Source organism: Trichechus manatus, unplaced genomic scaffold (assembly GCF_000243295.1).
Source record: "Trichechus manatus latirostris isolate Lorelei unplaced genomic scaffold, TriManLat1.0 scaffold00121, whole genome shotgun sequence".
Taxonomy (NCBI): domain Eukaryota; kingdom Metazoa; phylum Chordata; class Mammalia; order Sirenia; family Trichechidae; genus Trichechus; species Trichechus manatus.
Window position 1 is genome coordinate 3,486,012 of NW_004444057.1, and position 20,797 is coordinate 3,506,808.

Below are 20,797 nucleotides of genomic sequence, written 5' to 3' on the forward strand. Positions count from 1 at the left end.
TCAAACCTGCCCAGGAGTGCCTTGGAAGAAAGGACTGGCAATCTGCTTCTGAAAGGTCACAGCTATGAAAACCCTATAGAGAAGTTCTACTCTGCACACATTGGTCAGAACTGACCCACAGCAACTGGTTTAAAGTCACAGGAACACACAGCACAACAACCAAAGCACAACAGCTCTTTGAGGGTGTGCTGCAAGGACCTATACACAAACTTGTAGGATACACATTTGACATCTTTAACGCTGCCCTTATATTGGTCGTGCCAATTAATTACCCAATTCTTTTATTTGGATTTACAGTTTTGCATATCAAATAAAAAATTTAAAAGTGTGCACAAAAGTCTCTGTTTTTGGCCAAATATATTTAAGCTATATTTAGAACTAACTTTGTATTTGTGTTCTATTAAAACTGCACAGGGACCCCTCTGTTAAACTAGGCCAAACATCCTTGTTTTGTTTATTTTAGAAATATTACAAAACTTATTTGCATAAATTAAACATATGTAATACGTTTTGAAAAATCTTGAAAAGATAGACAAGGCTTACAAAGGGAAGAGGAAATCCCACCACAGTTGTTTTGTTTTTTAAAGTATGCCCGGTATATGAGGCTTTGAGGAAAAATGTAAATCCTGGAAGTCATTCCAAACAGTTGGAAACTCTTCCTCTTAAAGTAAATCCAAGGGCTCAAAAAATAAATATTCAAGAGCATTAATTTGTTTCTAGATGTGTGCGTGCAAGTAAAACAGCAGTCATAATGTGGAAATTTCAGTCACATTTTGCAACTAATTGGAAGCAGATTAGAATTCTGCCTCAGGGGATCGTTGTCAAACTAGAAGCTTGAGCAAATGAAGAAAGAGGTGAAGGCGTGGGGAAGAGCTGACAGATTTACAGCGCTGAGAGCCATAAACGGGTCCTGGGCGGGAAGGAGGGCGCGTCCCCGGCCGCGCGCCCCCGACACCCGCCAGGAGCGCGCAGCCTAACCCTTGACGCGAGCGGCCACGCCCCCAGCCACCCTGGGCCTTATAGCTATACCATTGGAGAAAACAAACGGGCTTTTCTGAAGAAACCAATGGTACTGATAAGATATAAAACCTGCAGACTGCTCAACTGGAAGATACAAAAGTCAAAGAGAGAAATGGTTTCTTTATTTTTAAAGTGGGGGGAAGGGAAAGAAAAAGAAAGCAGATTGTGAAGGATAATACAGCAATGGAGTAATGGAAACAGCTGCTGGCTTTCTACTTCAGTGTCTGGCATCTGCTGCAGCATCATGGGAAAGGCTGGTGAAGGATTTGGGCAAGGAATGTAAATGTAGACAGTTGGCCAAATAGAGTTTGATGCGGAAAGGCTCAATTGCTCCATTTTAAAATCATGTTTTTCCCTTTGGGGAGCAGAAGCAAACAATATTAGTTAACTCAAATTCCACCTCCAGAGCAGCTTAAACATTTGGGAATGTGAATTTCTTTTCATTCAGTTATTTAAGATGTAAAACAACACATGGGATAAAGGCTAGTTGTTGGAGCAGCCTCCATTTGTTAAAGTGTTCAGCTCATCCTTCACACGTCTTCACAAAAAAGTTACATTAAAGCACTTTTCTGTATATTTCATGTCATTTGAAAAAAAAATTTTTTTTAAACCCATCACCACTGCTTACTTCCAAACTGGCTCAAGGGACAATTTCTATTTGTTGTGCCTATTTTCCCCTTCGCTGCAAAGATTCAGTTCTAATTTCATTTCCATCACAAAAGAATTGGCAAAGAAATAAAATGCAGAAACACATAACTAAAGTGTTGCTGCGATAGTCATAAGCCTATAATAAAGCACAGATTTGATAGCATTATCCATGTACTGTGGCGAACCACACACAAATAAACAGTTCTCCATGAAGAATGAAAACCCAACGCTCCAATCCTTCCAGTTCAAACATTGTTGCTTTTAACATGAGCCATCCATAAAATCAGCCAAGGAGGTGACAGGAAATCCAAAAGCAATCTGGTCTAGCTACGCACACTTTGCAAAAAAAGTTAGAAGATGCTTTCCAACTCATCCTGATGCTGTTTTACGTGAGGAATGGGTAAAACTGTAAAATCTAGGCATAGAAACAAATAGTACTTTTGTCCTAACTGAATTCTTGTCATTCATGATGAGTGTAGCAACCAAAAAATAGGAAATGGGGAATGCTTGCTGACCTAACTAGGAACAACTTAGACACAACCTCTGAACCCTCACTGACTAATGTGAAAGACAAAAAGTTGTACCCAAAGCAACCAGAGGACCAGATGTGCTTTCCTAAGAAACCAAACCCGGAGTTTTCTTTAATCAAAAGAATGAAACAGTGACTTCTAGGAGTTTAGGAAAGTGTGACCAATTGGAACTTTGTCTTCTGTTACTAATTGAAGCATATAAAAGAGTCTATTTCTTAAAACATACTACAAACACTTTTTTTTTTTTTTTTCAAATTCACTGCCACATGACAAAAACCAGAATCAAGTTGACTGGTAGAAGATCAGTACAACCAAAGACCAGCTATTATTTCAAACTGTCAAGGGAAGGCAGTAAAATTGCTACCAGGTCTCCTTAAGCTACCCTTCAATAAAAAGAAGCCATCAGGGAAATAAGAGGAAAAGAAAACACATCAAAACCTTAAAAGTTCCTTTAAGTAAAATTATACATTTGTGGCACCATGCCATCTGCTCTCTGGTTAACATAATAAGCCAATTCCACAACCTAAATATCTGCTTTCTAAAATCACTATGTAAAACACAAAATGTAATCAATATATTTTTATTTGTTCTTTTAAACTGTAAAAGCTGCATTCATATGGCATTACTGGAATATATCTAAATGTCCCTGTAGGCACATTTTTTCTTAAGTTGCTCGCTGACAATGAGGATTCCCAGGAGGCAAAAAGCTCAGCGGTTGAGCTAGAATAGTCACAGTGAATAATAATCAAACGGGGGGGGGGGGCAGAGAATGAGAAAGAAAAGGAAATGGCTTTGAAAAATCAACAGTAGTATCTATTAATAATTTCTAACCCATTTCTTCTACCTGAAACATCCTTCACTTTGAATTCACTATTATAATCCATATTTTTAAATTTTCATTTAGTTTCACTGGAGAGGATGACTTCTGAATACCAGATGAAGTCCATGCAGTTCAAGGCCCACACTAACCTATCAAAAGGTAAGAAGTATTTGCTTTGTGATCATTTCTTCAGGCAAAACCCATAATCTCTTTTAATACATTACTAAAGATATTTCTTCCCAATATTTAGCAAATATGCAGAATTCAGCATTAGGAGCAAAGTGCCAATCTCACCCTCTTGAATATCCTTTGAGCTCTCAAAATAACATTACAAACAGCCCAACTGCTGGTCAATCTACTATGAATAGTTTTAACAATCTTTTCATTCAGTTGCAAAGCCTTTATTCCAATTGCCAAAATCTTTCGCTTAAATTAAAAGAGCAAGTAGTCACTAGTGAAACTTCAGCTCAGAGACAACTGGAGACTGAGAAGCCCATTTACTATGCAGCAGATTGTAACTTAAAATCAACAGTGACATCTTTTTTAATAAAAATATAAAAGCCCATACTAACTAAATACCCCCAACCAATTCCCAAGCCAGCATCTAAATATGCAGTTACAGCATTTATATACACATATCTATGAAATGCCAGAGTTACAGGGCACCAGTATGATTCCTATACTATTACTCTATAATGATAACCCACGTCATTCCTGTGGTGGGGAACACACTTGTTCTGTTTCCCCTAAAATCTTAAATGAGGTAGAGACAATGAGGGTATCATTAATTGAGAACAATCCTGGTGAAGGAAGGTTATTTCCACTAAGACGTCGCTAACAAGGTTAGCCCAGGAATTCCTTACTCTGGCTTCCATTTTAAACAAGAAAGCTATACAAGTAATTTAGGAATAAACCGTCTAGTACTCAAGCAAAAACCCTTGATGTTCAGATCACTGGCAAGTTCAGAGTGTTGGCAATCAAAACTATGTTGTGCTAGAGTAATTACTATGAAAAAACTTCCAGCGCTTAATATTAAAAGAATAAAATAACATGACCCTTCCACCTTGTCTATACCTTTCGAGTGTGTTCAACATGGCAATTATCGTCATTCAAGAAGCAAAGAGTTTAAACTGCATTGAAACTCAATTATACCCATGACTTTTTAAACACACTCTTCAAAAGGCAGGTTTCATCACATTCAGATCACTGAACAAAATCTCTTCCCTAACTTATAAAAAATATCTTTTAGTACCCCCACACACACGTGACATCCTCAGGTACAAAAATGATTCCTTTATAGCTTCTGGACCCATTTTTTCACTTCATTAAAAGAGAGGGATGACTGAGCAATGATGAAAGACGAAGAGAGATCCCATCTAATAAAAAGTCTTAGAACTGTCACTGTTTAAAAAACCAGATCACACACTTGTTAACAAAAAACACATTACTTTGCTACTTTTAAGAATGCAAAGGAACTAGAAGTAGTAGATTTATGATTTAAGTGCTTGTGGCTAAAATAGCTTTCCAATTATCAAGGGCCTCTTAGGAAGAGCAAGAATGCATTATGTGTTAATGACCACAACCAGGGGTCCCTTCTCGACTCTTTTGTCAGAACCCAGGCAGATCCTCCCCGCAGCTTCACCATTAACATGTCTGTTTCCTGTCAGCCCACTCAGAGATAATGTCATTTATCTCAGGGAGGCACAAGCCCAGTCATTAGCTTCAATAAAAGACCTCAAACAAAGGCCGGATAATGTTTTACCCAGGGCTCTTGCTAAATCCACGAATTTTAGCATCTAAAAGTCAAGGACTCAGAAGTTATTACTGAAAGAATATTTTCCTCATTATCAACAATCTTACGCTACAGCTCTGAATACGAACGAGGTCTATGTATAGTAAACACCAGTCCATGGCACTAGCACATACAATTAGATTAACTGATAAGCGCTGACCACAGTTAGCCTGTGAGAGCCTTTTCCCCCTCTTGCCTCCAGGGGGAAAACTGACAGAATAATTCAGGTACTGACTAAATAGTTAGATCTTTGAGAACTGACCCCTCATTGTGATTGCCTGCAGGAACTGAATAACCATTATAAAGTGTTCAATGGCTGGGCTTCTGGAAATCTTTTAAATAAAAGTGGAACTGGTTAAAATAAATGTAGGAACATGTGTTTTCACAGTGTTGCTCATATTACTGCAATTTGAAGTTTCTATGAAGTACCAGGTGAACTTTTTTAAATTAAAAAAAACACACACACACAGTCAAAATTGGAGCAAATCTCCGCCATTCAATCCCTGCTTTTCATGCTGAAAACGAAGAACAGATGGTACTTTCCATCTTGTTTGAATCTGGTTATTGAACACCTCTGTGGTTAGGGAGATTTCTGCTTAGCACTTTCGGCATACATTTCATTTACTAACTATAAAATGCTGCTTAGGAAAAATAAGTCTTTATAACACTAATTAAAACAACCTTGCAGCCAAGCAATTTCACTTGAAGGGCATTCTTAACCTCATGACATTTAGGCAATCAATCCCTTCCCTTTATTTATTTTTTTTTTTTTACAGACTATTTGCAAAGTTATTAAAAGTTGCTAAACATTACTTATCTCCTTAAACACAATCTTGATCAGCTGTGATTTTTTTTTAAATCTCTCCAGCAAACCCAAAAGATTTTAAATGCTAGACAAAGAAGAAAATTCAGTTATGGGCCTGTTCACACAAATACTCCAAGCTCCGTAGGTTCTCACAGAAAACTTCCTCGGGGAAAGGGCATCCCCTCTGCACTCACCTCAAAAAGCCCTGTCACCCTTCAAGGAAACCTATAGAAAAGTAAGAAGCTGGATCAATGCTGATTGGGAGCCACCCTTAGTTATCAACGATTTTAACAGCTAAATCCCTTATGTAGCTTTCAAAACAGTTTGCTGTTGGACAACAATGGACTTTGTTCTTTAATTATAGCAAGTGACCTTTCTGCCCTTTTATTTCACAGTAGATAAACTGCACACTCTAAGCCAAATTTGTAGGGGGCACTATTAAAAAAAAAAAGCATTATCATCCAGAAAACTCATTAATCAAAATATGTTCTTAAGCTCCTTACACTCAGAAAATGCACCAGAATTCCCCAGAATAAAGACTTCTACAAGAGGAAAAAATTAAATGAATGATATCCATTACAGAGGGGTTCATATGTAGACAGCAACTTTGGGATGTCAAGAACCATACCAATGAAAGCAATATATTAAAGAAATAATTCTTTTTTTCAGAGTATTTACTAAGTAATCAGAACCGTAAGACACAACTGTAAGACCTCCCATGCCTTTCGTTTCTATTTAAGTATCAGCCATTTAAGAATTTTTCCACGTACTTTCGAGTTTTCCCATGATCAGATAAACCCATGTACTCTATATAACTGTTTAGCCCAGCTGAATGCCTCCATGTCTGATGTAATACTGCTAAGGAGGATACATGAAGAAGCACCTCAATACAAGGCTATTATGCTTCAAAAGAAAGGAGGGGAGAGGGGAAGAAGCACGTTTTAACAACCAAACGCTAGCCCGTCAAATCTACTTATTCAGACATGTCACTGGTGGCTTAACCACAAAATGGGCTATAGAAATATAGCTCAAACATCTTAGAATTATGGCATGTTTTGATTTTGTTCACGTATTAAGGGAGTGGCGACTTTTACAACATACTTGTGGTTTCCTCATAAAGGAGTAGAACACTCATTGATTTAATTAGGTTTCATAAGGTCCAATTTATCATGTTTTACATGACTTTGTATAGTCAAGAAACAGAACAAACACACCAAAAATAGACCTTTAAGCATGCTGTGAAAATTAACCAGTGACAGCTAGTCTTATGAATCTCCTGTGAATTTTCCAACCACAGGGGAAAAAAAAAAAAGGCACACACACACAGACAGGTTTTTGGTCTTCACATTTGGCCCTTCATGAGCCACATCTGACTGCTGAAAGTTAGTCATCTCTTGAGGCACTTACTCTTCATAAACCCATAAAATCAAGAAAGGTTTAAATTAAAACATTGTATAATGCGTCCAAAAGAAACCTTTCTTAAAGATGCCTCCTGTTGAAATGTTTTGTAAGATGAAGCTTGTCCTACTAAATCTTTACTTCCTAATAGGTATCCTCATATCATTAGGAAGTATTTTCTAAACTAAAGTCTAATTTTACACAACCACGAGTTAGTGTTCCTTGGGTGGCATTCACGCAAGGAGTTCCTTCCATTTCTGTGTGCCAAGAATAAAAGCATTCTTAAGAGATGTCATTCTGGGTTGGTGGCGGGGGGGGGGGATGTTGGGGAAAGGAGTCTTAGGAATACTGTTTAAGATCCAGAGCCAACGCCTGACAGAGAATGGTGAAGCCCGTAGGGTTCAAGCCCCTCGAAGTCGTCCCCATAGGCCCCCTGTGCCAACACCAATGGCTGTCTTTGGAAGTGCTGCTTCCTCCGGGCACAGGGGCCAGGAGCGAATCTAAAGGAAAAGCGCTCTTCCACTCCTTCTCCCCTCCTCCACCCCAGACCCACAGTGACTTGTTTGCTCTTCATTTATGTAATTCACATTATCACATTTATACTGCTCTGACTGAAGATGAGTTGCATATATATGAATAATTTAATTCTTCCATTCTTCACCTAGTTTCTCTGTGACTGGAACGTGAAAAGAACACAAAAACTGGAGAACCGACACCACGCTCTAATCTCAGTTGCCATGACAGCAGCCTTTGAGATACTGAAATGTTCCGATTGCCAGCTAAACAAAATTGTTGAATGCGAACATTTGGCTGGAAGATTAAAAGGCTAAGGAGAATGCAAAAGGGCAGTACCTCCCACATTCCAGGCAGCCAGTGAATCCAATCAAATGGCTCTGACTCCTTAACCACAGCCATTGTGAGCACTGGATTAGGGCAATTCATCTAGATAGTTAAAGCAGATTAGAACTGCAATTTGAAGACTATTGGTAACAAAAGTAAATGCCCTACTGTACTAAGTTAATAAGAGGACTTCAGAAAGCCGTTTAACAGAAACTATATGGAACTGCACATTTAAACATAAGAATAGAAACCTGGGGTTTTTAAAAATTCATTTAAGTTAACCAATTAAAATATTGTCTGACCAAGGGGATATGAATAAAGGAAGAGTTCAGAGGCTTTCAGTACTTTCTGCATTCTCTCTACCTTAATTGTTACCTTCATAAGCTTCTAAAATCACAATATCAAAACTTTATTCCTGTACTCCAACTTAGATCTGAACACATACATATATATATAAAGGCTTAAATAGAAAGCAGTGAATAACTTTACTCGGAAATAATTTCCCAAACACATATTATCACCTCTTAAAATTCTGATCAAATCAGAAATAGCAAAAATCAAATTATTTACTAAGCATATTTCCAAACAACCATGCCACAAACCACATCAGGATATAAATTTTGCTTCTGCAAGGCACAACCTGTAGAATTAATCTAAGGGGTAATTTATAGAAACATCAGTCACACCCCAGCTCTCTCCCGACCTGCTTGGTAAACAGAGCACTTTCTGTTCCCAGACATTACTCAATGCACAATAATCACTAGACCAGTAAGACAGGCCTCCATCCCTGAGCAACACAACACTGGAGCAGTTTTTCAAAGGCAGTCTCAACTACGGACTACCGATTTTAAAGTAATGACAAAGACGGGAGTAAGGGTCCATATTGCTCAAATGCAACACATAATTCTAGTGTTCCACTTCGCTGTTACCACCCACATTCCCTTGGGTTATGTTTTCACATTTCAGGAACACCAAATCTATTTCACTTTTCTTGCCAACCTTTCAGCTCCCCAGTCAAACTAGAAATCCAAGTTATCTAGCCCCAGAGTGATCCAAAGAGTGCTAACACTCTTAAATCTCCAGCTAAGAACTGGGTGAGGGAACAAGTATAGAATCCAAGCAGCAACCAAAAGCATTCCAATCTGTACGCACAGTTTCGAAACCAATGACCCAAGGACACCAAGGTTGGGATTTGACTCAGGACCAATAACAGGAACCCATCCAAGGGTATCCTTTGACAGAACTATTTTGGTGCAAGTGGGGCAGGGGCGGGTTGAAGGTGGAGTGCAAACAAGAATCCTCGACATAGCTCTCCAGGGAGGGAACGTGAACCCTGCACCTAAGGACACATTACCAGAAATACTAGGATGTGTAAATTAAAACAGAAGACAGTAATCCCCAGGGGAGGAAACCGGGACATGAGTCAAGTGGGTGCATGAGCAGGTTTTCTATTAAAAGCACACGACATCTAGCTGACTGGCCTCGTTGCCCATGTGCAGGGCAAAAGGGACTTCTCCTAAGAGCACTCAGTCCCTCCCACCTGGGGACTCAAAACACTAGCACCACAAAGCAGCAGCAGCAGCAGCAGCAGTAGAAGCAAGAGCCAAACACTGCACACAAGTAAGCTCCCCCATACCAAATTTTAATGTAAAGGATACATATAATAGAAATTTCACGGAGAACCAGAAAGCAGGAGTAAGAAATGTTAAGGCACACAGAAGCACACCCCCCAACACACCCACACAAATGCACACAAAGAGGAAAGTGGGAGATCTAGGAAGGCGATTTTATCCTACCTTCTCAGTTTTCAGTTTCTTGATTCGCCTGTGGCTCTCTTCCTCCTCCTCTTCCTTCTTTACCAACATAGAGTTTCCCATGAGCCCTGAATCCGGGGCACTTTTGCTAACTTCCCCTGCAGCGGCGACGCTGCCACTCCCAGTGCCCCCGCAGTGGAAGGGGCTCGTGCCACCTCCATTGCTCTTGGCCCCAAAGCCATAGAGGTGCCCCCCGGAGGGGGCCTGGCCGCCACTGCCATTCTGGTGGCCCTGAATCAGGTCGTGCTTGTCCTTCCTGGATTTCCCCGCATCCTTATCCCGTTTGGCTCCTCGGCTGCTCTGGCTTTTACCTGGCTTCTCCTCTTTGCCTTTCCCACAGGAGGCTGCCCCCGCAGTGACAGCGGAGGTGCTGGTGCTGGTACTATTGCTGTTTGGGTTGCCGCCGCCGCCGCCGCTGTTCACACTTTGACCCAGTGCTGAATTCATGCCAGTTGCCTCTCCAGGGCGCCCTTGGACTTCCTGCCTCTTGCCAGTGCTGCTGATCTCGGGAATCCCATACAAGGCAGCAGAAGGCAGAGATTTATTAGCATCCTTAGAAGTTTTACTCCTTTTCACTTTTGATTTGCCGGTCTCTTTGTGTGAATTCCCCTGGGGAGCAGAGGGCTGAACAGAAGCAAATTTTAGGCCATCAGCTAAGGCTGTGGTAGAACCTGCCCCACTGGAGGCCAGACCTCCACAATCCTTAGAGTTGCTGCTGCTAGTGGTGTTAGTGGAATTATTCATCTCAAATTTCTGTCTGTCCTTCTCCAAATCAGCGTCCAAATCAATTATTAAATTTCCAACCCCGATTTCCCAATCATCGCCACTGTCATAAGTATCAACCGTATTTGGATCCACACCTTTTCCTGCAGTAGAAATGTTCACTGACATCCTGAAGATGAGCTCTCTAGAATAAAAATCCGATGAACTTTCCTTTGGAGATGAGGGGACATTCGTTTAGCTCCGCTGGGCTCTCTTAAAGAAAAAAAAAAAATCTTCTAATCTTCCTCTTCTTTTTTCCTGCCCCAGGAATGTGTCCAGGGATTTTACACCCTTCAGTCCAGGTCCACCTTTTCCTGTGAAGGGGGGAAAAGTCGAATATTTCTTGTCTGGGTGTTACCAGAATAAAAAACGATTAATACTGGGGAGTCAGTAAGGGGTACAGGGAAGGATGGAGAGTAAAGTGGCTCATGTATTGTCTCCACAGTCCAATATCAGGTTTAAAAGAAAATAACCAAACCCAAAAAACATACCCATGGCAGTAGGCATTTTACAGCAGCTAAAAAGAAAATCCCTTTATCAACAACACAAAGAGAATCACTTTTTAAAAACCATTAAACTATCTTAAGGATCTGATTCAAGTCCAAAAAGGTTTAAAAAAAAAAAAAAGATTTTTGTCTAGCACGTGTGATATCTCAACCCCAGAAACACAGCCTGAATACTCAGAAGAGAGGGAGGAACACAGCCTTAAACACCCCTGAATATTTCCTAGATTTTGCCATTTAAAAGACCAGACCAGGGAAGTTCTCTGAGGCTAGTTTTCAAAATGCTGCTGCCTGAATTTTCCTTATTTCTAATTTTATTACTTCTTACATATTGGTCTGGGCAATCTGGTTTTTGTTCCCAGTAAGGAACAGAAAAAACAACCAATATACCCCCACCGCATACACACAACTCCCTCCCATCCTCTTTTCCCCAAATAGTTTATACATATTTTGAAATATACACACGTCTTTAAGAGCATTTCTCTGTGGAAAAGACGGTGTTAAATAAAAGGTTAAACATCTGCCTTCTGAGGAAAAAAAAAAAAACACATCTAAACAATTCTACCGTATTCCTAGGTCACAGAATTGCTCAGTCTGTTAAATATGGTGCTGACTGCACAGGAAACTGATTAAGACATACACTTTAAGTGATCTGCGCCAAGGTGGCCTCAATGACCGCAAATGAGTGTGTGTTTGACAAAGATCAGTTAAAACGGTTTTTAAAGGGATCAGCCCCCTTTTAACAGTTGATTGTGAAGAAAAAATAATAATAAATATACATACACACACACACAGACATTGCTTACCTTTAATCCTTTATCATATTTTACTTAGGCCAGCAAATCAAAATGCCTTTCCCACTCCACTCGGCAAACAAGCCTGTGCCTCATTTTACTTAAACACCAAATGATCAAGAAGGAAGAAACCAAATAACACATCTCAGCCAGAATAATCACTCGATAACATTATTCCACCTCCCCACCCCCCTTTTGGCAAACGGATCAGGAGTCCTTTTCTCCTTAAAAAAATGTGTCACTGTACAGCTGGAAGATAATGTTTCACATTCACAACAGAAGCACCAAGGGTTTTTTTTCCTCTTAACAAGCATCGAGAATAATAGTTTAAAAAAAGAGAGAGAGCTTAGAGAAAAAAGTTTTCCCAACTTCTCATTCCGCCTTCAGTTCCAGACTTCAGAGTCACCGTGATCAGTAAGTAATGATCCCATGTAGCAAACCTACAGACGTCCGCTAGTAACAAGACAGAATGTGCTAACATCGGGATAAATTAGTGAAAGGAAAGGAAGAAGAAAGGACTGAAAATCTGGGCTGGATTCCGCCTGTTAGTCGGGAAGTGGCATTTTTCCGCCCGTCCAGACAGATTTGATTTCTTGAACTAACTTAAGAGAAAAGGAGGGGGAAGGAGAGCGGGAGGAGGAGGAGGAAAAAAGGGTGGGATGAGAAGCTGGGTAAGAGGAGAAAAAGAAAGGTGTGGAGGGGGAGGGGAGCAGATGATTCAGTAAGCTTATAAACCAGTTATAACAGCATTCGCTTGGGGCGGGGGTCGTTGGGGTGGGGAGAATAACGGCGTTTAAAATTGGTTCAGTCTTCTAACCCTAAAGGATGTGATGTTTTCCTGTCTTATGTTGTTTTAAGAAAAAGGAACCGAGTTCCTAGCATAGTCCCGGAGGGGAAAAAAACTCGCTGTCGCTCAAGCCAATCAGGTCATGTGGTAATTCGATAATTAGAGTCAAAAAAAAGATTTTTTTTAAGGCGACCTTTTTCAGGACAGATTTTCCCCCTGATATTCGCAGCAAACGGTGCGTCTCCCTTTTATTTATTTTTCTCTCCTCCTCTCCCCCTCCCCCTCCTGTGTTTAGTCAGATGGCCTCGGAACTTGGCTTAGTATTTTTAATTAGCTGGCGTTTGGAAGCTAAAAGCTGTAATGAATTGTTGATGGATTGGAAGTGGAGAGTCGCTTTGCTGGAAATGTCGGGGCTGGGAGAGGGGGATGGGCGAGGCAGCAACAACCAACCATCTAAAAGGAGCGATTTTGTTACAGTGCAAGCCTTTCACATCACGTGAGGATCAAGGGCTCAACTGGTTGTCGTGAGAACAAAAATGGTGACAAGCGTATCAAGAAAATACTGATCTGGTCTTTAAAAAAAGCTGAAGGTCTCTCCCCTCCCCTAGCACACAGTCCCCCCCACCTCCGCCTCCCCCCTGCAGTGGTCACAGCTACAAGTTATGAATGTGAAACATTTCTCGGAGATCTAGGATCTCGGAAGTTAGGAGGGAGTGAAATGTAATAAGCACAAGAGCAAAGCAGATGTTTTAAAGAAACACCTTATAAACCTTTCCTCAACTTATCCCCAATTTGTCGGCTTTCCCAAGGGGCTAGGGACTGGGACGCCTGGGGAGAGGGTGCCTCCAAGCTATTTGGATTTTAGGGACCCCTCATGTATTAAACAAAGAAAAACATTTTGCTAGCTCCCATCCAGGTCCTGTAATAAACACACCATTGTTACTATTTGTGGGTTTGTTTGGGTTGGGTGGGGCTTTTTTTCCCCCCTTAATGGTGTTTTCGCTGCTGGTTTTTTTTTAAGGAGGGGGAAATGGTAATTATAACCATTACATGTCATGGGTGGCTATTCCCTTGTTTAATATTAAATTATTGGACACTGGGCTGTGACAGGCGACAGAAATCGGCTTGTTCTGCTCCTGCCCCCAGTTCCCTGCCTCGGTTTCGAAGGAGGTCTGCCCTCCAAGGATAGGAGAGGGAGGTAGTGAGGTGAGCTGGAGAACGGACACTGCAGACCAGGATATGTAACTGTGTCACTTTTATTCTCCTTTGGGTTAAAGCCCAAGAGGTAATTTACTCAAAGTTAACCCGAGTGCCCAGTCAAGCTTAATTTGTGTGAAGAAGTTACAAATACTTCACCCTCCACTGAATAAAATTCGCCCTTCTTGGGTTGTTGTTTTAAATGCAAAAGCCAAACCCTGTAACTAGTTCCTCATTTCAATGCATAAAACTCGCACATTCCCCTGCATGAAGTCCCCGCTAAGTGCTATAGAGACACACCACGCAACCGTACTTACGGTCTGTATTGGATCGAGTTGACCTTTTCCTTCTAACTGCATTGAATGTGTTTGGTTGCAGCCGCTTTATTTTGGAAATTATAATCTCTTCAACAAATTTATTAAAGAAGATGGACCATCAAGTGTCACAGACCGTCCTGTGTATTTTTTATAAAAGCAAAAAGAAAAAGAAAAAAGAAAACAGAAATCTCCCTGGTGCACACACACAACAAGCTTGTTCTGCAACACTGAAATCAGGACTGAAACACAACACACACACAGAGGGAGTGGAGCAAAAGGAGCTCTCAGCCTCTATACCTGAAAGGGACTTTTCTTTGTTCCCAGTGCCCTTTCGCATCGGGCCAATCATAGAGCAGCTTTTATGAAACTGGGCTCTCTGATTGGCTGGCTGCTTTCTCTTGGCTACTGTAGGGGGTTGAGATCTACACACGTATAAAACACACAGTGAGAGCGGGTGGGGGTGCGGTGGGGGGTGGTTGTGGAGACAAAGCGTTTTATTTTGCAACCAGATTGGGGTTGAGGAACCTCCTGCAGTAAGGGAAAGAAAAAAAAAAAAATGGTGCGCCTGTTTCAATTACTACATCATTCACATAAAACACTTATTAAAACAAATCTCAAACAGGCTGCGAGGAGTGGATGTCGGTAAATACAAGTTTGATTGTGTTATCTTGGGGGAAATAATGTACGTGATCGCTCGGTGGCAGAGGGAAGCCAAATGAGCCACTAGCGCGTTGCGAGGAGAAAAGGGAGGCTAGCTGTGTGAAAATGACTGCGAGCGTTTTGCTGGCTTCCCCCTACCTTGTTCCAGTGCGAACTCCCAAGACTGATTTTCTGGACTGCAGCTCCTGGCTTTCAACCCTCCCCCACCACTTTGCCCTTCCTGCAATTTTTCCTTCCTCTGTCTCTCTTTTTTTACTTGCTGATTAAATAAGAAAAATCGATCTGGGGGTACAGGCGGTGGTGGGGAAACAAGTAACCCTTTTGTTTCCAGTCTTCTGGTCTCAAGCACTGAAGTGTGCGTGCTGGCAACCATCTAGCCACCACCACGTGAACGGTTCTTCCCTGGTATTAGTAACAAATCTTTTCCACCTGGTCTTTGCGGCTCCAAAACAAAAATTAAATAAGGTTCCAGCTAACCATATTAACACCTCGGGCCCGTCTCATTTTTTAAAAATCGATTTGTAGAGATAAATATACTGGGAAGATTAACCCCTTAAACAATCCCATTCCGCATTTTTAAACTGATCGTCAGAGTTACCCTTCCCCTAAATCCGTAAACCTGTCTTCAGCGGGTTGAAGTCCTCTGAGTGCTACATCAGTCAATCCACCAAGAATACAAAAATATTTTAGAATTTATTGAATTTATTGTAGGACTAATGCCAGCAACCAAGTTAACGGGACTCTGAGGTCAGAGAATAAGAAAGTTTAATATGAAATAAGTTTAGTGTTGTACTAGAACAGCTAATATAGTTAATGTATTTATATATGCTAAGTCTTTAGAACATGTTTTATTTTTGATTTTTCATTGTTGTTTTCCTTTATTTTTAGGTATCGTAATATAGAAATTCTAAAGCCAAAGGATGCTCTGAATTCAATAAAAAGCACCACTATGCCAAGTTTTAAGGATCTAGCATACTGGGATTGTAATTTCTGCATGACAATTACAATTTAAGAATGTGCCTTAACTGAGTCAAAGAAACATATAACATGGATTAGTGCTATCAGAAAATAGCTTATGATGTAAACATTCAGTGAAGACTTTGTAGATCAATAAAAATATTTACGTCACATGTTTTAAGTAATGGCTATTGACTCATGTTTTAGCTTTCAATATATTAGTCCATAAAAACATTGCCAATTAGTTGTTTCACAACCCCAGATGAACTATATTTGATGCTGCAACTAATAAACAGCAGTTTCCACCCTTTACTGATGTATATAAACCAGAGGAATGCAATTTATAACAGTGCTTAGATCTCCATAAATCAATTTGTATTCAAATTAAAGCTGTACATTAACAAATGAAATCGGGCAAATTAGATATCTGATATCCATTTATCCTCCTTTTAGCTTTGATGTTTTGCGTTTTTGAGTGTACAGGTTTTACAATTTGGGTATGTCCCATTAATAATAACGCAATGCCATGTGGTGATTTTAAAATTTTCTTCTTTTAGAAGAGTGGTTCCGCCTAGGACCAGATCACTCTTGGGCACTTTCTGTGTCCCTGGGGTGTCATCTACATTTCAGCCTTCAGAAGCCCATGGCTATCCCATATGCTATAACAGTTTGGAAAAATCAATGGTTAGCTCTTAAAACAACAAGATTTCAAAGGGCATAGAAAATTGGAGAAGCGTGTGAGCACTCCTCAAACACACTCCCTTCTTAGCAAAGCAAATCAGAGTCTGCAGCATAGTTTTAGTACAACTAAAAACAAATTTATGCTTCCTCATTCTGAAATAATCTGTTCTAATCTTAAACCTTTTCAATGAGCTCCACTAGCCAAAAATGAAGATTTAGGCAGAAATGAACCACATACTTAACCGACAACATATTGATAAATTTAAACATGTTCCTTCTATTCCAACGTAAAACAACCCGTTGCCATCGAATCAATTCTGACTCATAACAACCCTATAAGGCAGAGTAGAACTGCCCTATAGAGTTTCCAACAAGCGCCTGGTGGATTCTAATTGCCAACGTTTTGGTTAGCAGCCATAGCTCTTAACCACTAGGCCACCAGGGTTTCAATTCCAATATAGCCACACTCCATTTACATCCCACCCCCATCTCCTGCCCCCAAAGTTCTTCCAGGAGACTTCTGAATAAACCAGTGTTGTTATGCTGGCTTTGCTCCTGTTTGTTTTGTTTTGTTTGACAAAGGGGCTAATCAAGAGAGATCAGAGGGCTATCTGCTAACTGATGACTGAAACTAAGGTAATTAACTACCAGCTTTGAAAATCAGAACTACTCCCCTCATAGAACTGGGAAATTCTATGTATTTGTTGAGGAAAAAGTTTTATCTTAATCTCTTATCTGTGTAACAGGAAATATTCTTTTCTCCATACCAATAGCCACAGGTATATACTTGATGATACCAGTGCACTCTTGTATAATTGTGTGCAGTTTGTAATTTTACATTTTAGTGCGCATCTAGTAGAGATGTGGTAGAGGAGAAAAGTCTGAAAATGAGTCTGGGAGGAATTGAGGGGCAGGAGGAGCATGAGGATGGGCAGTGAGTGTCATATCACCTCCAGTAACACTACCACCTCCTCCCTGGGCCCCAAGATCAAGTGCTACATTACTTACAAAGTGATAAGAAGGTCCTCCTTTTTAAGGGCAGAAGAGCACAATGCTGGGGGGAGGGGTGTTGAAGCTGTAACAATATATGATGGCCTTCCTTTGATGCCTACTTGTTTTAATTTAGGGTATATTCAAGATCAGAAATAATTTACTGGGTTTCAGTTAACATGGAAGGGAGTCTATACCTAGTCCTAGATTTTCTAAATCTATGCCGACATTAACCCTGGAGACCAAGGGGAAAAAAAGTAGAAAGCAAAGTTACAAAAAATAAAACCTACCTGGAAATGGACTTAATTTAAAGGGAAAGGAACTTAATTTAGACACAATGAGAAATTTACTAGTTACCCAAGAAGACTGCGGGGAAAGATTAATATCTGTGAGTGGATGGCAACGGGCTTTTTGGAGTTTTTTTTTAAAAAAACAGGCCTGCCTCAGGGCAGAGGAGCAGGTGACCTGTCCTGTTTTCTAGGGAATGTAGAGCTGGTGATTTATTAAACACTCACACAAACACTAGAAGGTCTTCAATCCTTTCACCTAGAGGCAAAGTCCTAGCTTCCTACCCTGCTAAAGGACTTCTAGAGAAAACTTTCTCTGCCTTTTCAAGTTTCTGTGGAGTACTTTTAACAATATCCATCTCTAGATAACTGGCACCCGAAAGAGATGAGCAGTGTTCTTGTCAAACATTTGCCGCTTTGCTTTACCCTGAAATTTCACTAAACCAAGATAAAGCTCCTAGATGTAGGTAATAATAGAGACCCAGCACCCGGAAACATTTCAGATGCTTCCCAGGTTTTTCTAGGGAAGAAAGACACCAGTGGTGTTCATCCAGCTAAGGAAAACTAGTGAACAATTCCAATATATGTTTTGTCAATATGGATACTTACATACTTTTTATAACACCCTTGTGTTAACTTTTCAGGTCATTTCTATGCCCTATTAGCTCACCTTCAACTTAAACTCCTTGGGAGTATTGTAAAGGACTGACTCTACAGCCAACGGAGGGAGAACAATGACTGTCCTGCCGGATCTCTATGTCCCAATTTAGCTTAAACAAGTTGAGCTGATATAAAGTAAATTTTACATGGTCTGATTTAAGACTACTATGAATTTTAATAGTAAAGAAACCTAGATGTAAAGAAGGAGGTGCTTCTCCCCATATGTTCATAGATTTCCCCATTCCTTCTCCTAATACTCCATTTTAAAATAGTCAAAAGAAAAGCAGCGAATCCTGTCCCTTTTATGCCTTGCAGCTCTATAGAGCCTAACAAAATATTGCAAAACAGCACATACTTCTAAAGGAAAACATTTGTATACTACTTGCATTAAGAGAACTGCAATGTAGGTCAGTGTTAAGTGTCTGAAATCTTACCTCTGCTGGGCCCAGGCTCTTGTGGTGTGGTATGTGCTACTATATCTGAACGGGTGCCCAAGCAAGGTCTGTGGATCGGTTAGCAAAGTAAGGCAATTTACATCGCATGTAATGAAACCATTTCTGGAAAAGGATTTTTCTTTTATGCCAGTGGAGACCGGGTGCATAAAGAAGATCAAAACACAAGCCACATTTTTTTTTTAAAAAACTACTTATTGGAGAGTGCTGTTGCTGGTTTTATTACAATATGTATTTTACAGATTTAGGTAATAGCCCTGATTTTTCAAATCGACCTCTGTTTAGACACGTTTCACTTTGGGCTGTTTCTTGTCTGCAAAATTACAGTCATTTGCACGTTATTACAGTGAGTAGGAGACAGATTGTATTTAACGTTGGGTGGGGGAAGGGTTATTATGGGAAGTGATCTGCTACGGTCAGCACATAATTTCAGCCTGAAGAAAATTGCTTCTGAATGGCTGGTCTGTTAGCTAGCCAAGAAATGGTCACTGGGAGAGACTGCAAAATACTTCTGCTTAATCTGCATTATAGAGCTATTCTCATTTCCAGAAAGATGGTCTGTGGAAAGAATGTTTGTAAAACTAAATTTAAAAACTTGCAGTGAAATTTTGTCACTATTCTATTTGAAGTTAAAAACGATAATAAATAAAATAAGATACTATTAAGCAAGAGAAGGTCAATAGGGTGCAGATACAGCCATTGTTTTCCACTACCATCGTTCTTTGCCTCTCTTTCTCTGCCCCCCTTTTGTCATTTTTAAAAATCTCTACTACTTAATGACAGTGAATTTTTATATGCATGTAAAAATTTGTGAGAACAATACCAAATATGTTGGTAAATTTATCTCTAGCTTTGAGACATATATAATGGTAAAAAAAAAAAATTGCCTAAAATAGCTTTTTTTTGGAGAGTGGAAAAATTCTTTTAATTGTGAAAGTATTTCATATACTTTTTGGTGTTTAAATTTAAGGATTTTTTCACATTTTATGAATTATATTCTATTTGTGCACATTTCACAAAGCTGACAGAAGATTAATAAAGCAAAGATGTTTATTAAAGATAATAACCCCTTTCTAATTCATAATTTAAATCAACCCCTTATGAATCTCCTAGGAAGTCTTACCATATTTGGTTAAAAGAAATCAGGGGACTAAAGTTTATTTTAAAGAAAACTAAAAGTACCATTATATTAGGCTTTTTGGCAGTTGAAAACCGCTTTTGTTGTGAACAACTGTGCCTCTTTTGTTTTCAAAACAAGCTTTCCTAAAGGATGAATCACTACAATCACTTGAAGAATATGCAATAAACAACAGAAAGTTGTTTTGCTATTATCTCAGCCCAACATTTCCTTCCCATTCTCTCATAGCTCAGCTGAGCCTCCAGTCCACCAGCCAATCATCATTATGGAAATGTGCTTCTCAGCCTCCTGATTCGCAGATTCCTGGGCAAGTATTTAAGGTTTCAACAGCTCAATACACACACTGCAGGCCAGCCTGCTCTTTGTACCCTCTTGTTCTAAAAATATTTAAATCACATGTGTTTTTCTTTACTTTGTTCTTCCTTTTTTTTTTTAAATAAGATTCTTAAAATCATCCAGAGAAGCACCTTTTTTTTTTTTTTTTTTTTTTAACACTTTTAAAACATATTGGTCATATTGGGGATCTGCTAAGAATAGATTTGAATATAAAAGGACATTTCTTCTAACCATATTGTAATGTTTTCTGTTTATTTGGGTTATCATGGTGTGCCTTTGGATTTTAGAGGAATCTCATGAAAGTTAAAAGAACAAATTGTTCTAACATATGTTTTAATTTTACAGTTCTAAACATTAACGATTCCTGACAAGGAATTTTTTTTTCTCCTGAAATTTCTTGTTTGGCTTTAACAAACAGAAATTTATTTTCTCATAGTTTAGGAGGCTAGAAGTCTGAATTCAGGGCACCAGCCCTACAGGGGAAGTCTCTCTCATTCTGTCTCTCCCTCTATCTATCTCTCAGCTCTGGGGGAAGGTCCTTGTCTCTTTTCAGCTTCTGTTCCTCAGTTCCTTGGCATTCTTTTTTTTTTTTTTTTTTTTTTTTTTTTT

At 39.7% G+C, this 20,797-nt stretch overlaps 1 protein-coding gene across 1 annotated transcript in view; it reads right to left on the reverse strand.

Moving 5' to 3' along the window:
- ZNF608 (zinc finger protein 608) overlaps nt 1–11,354 on the reverse strand; it is a 109,549-nt gene extending 98,195 nt beyond the window's left edge. Inside the window, exon 1 of the mRNA XM_023738684.1 lies at nt 9,650–11,354. Within this exon, the coding sequence (XP_023594452.1) occupies nt 9,650–10,558 (909 nt within the window). The 5' untranslated portion in view covers nt 10,559–11,354. The remainder of the gene's footprint in view (nt 1–9,649) is intronic.
- Between the last annotated feature and the right edge of the window lie 9,443 nt (nt 11,355–20,797).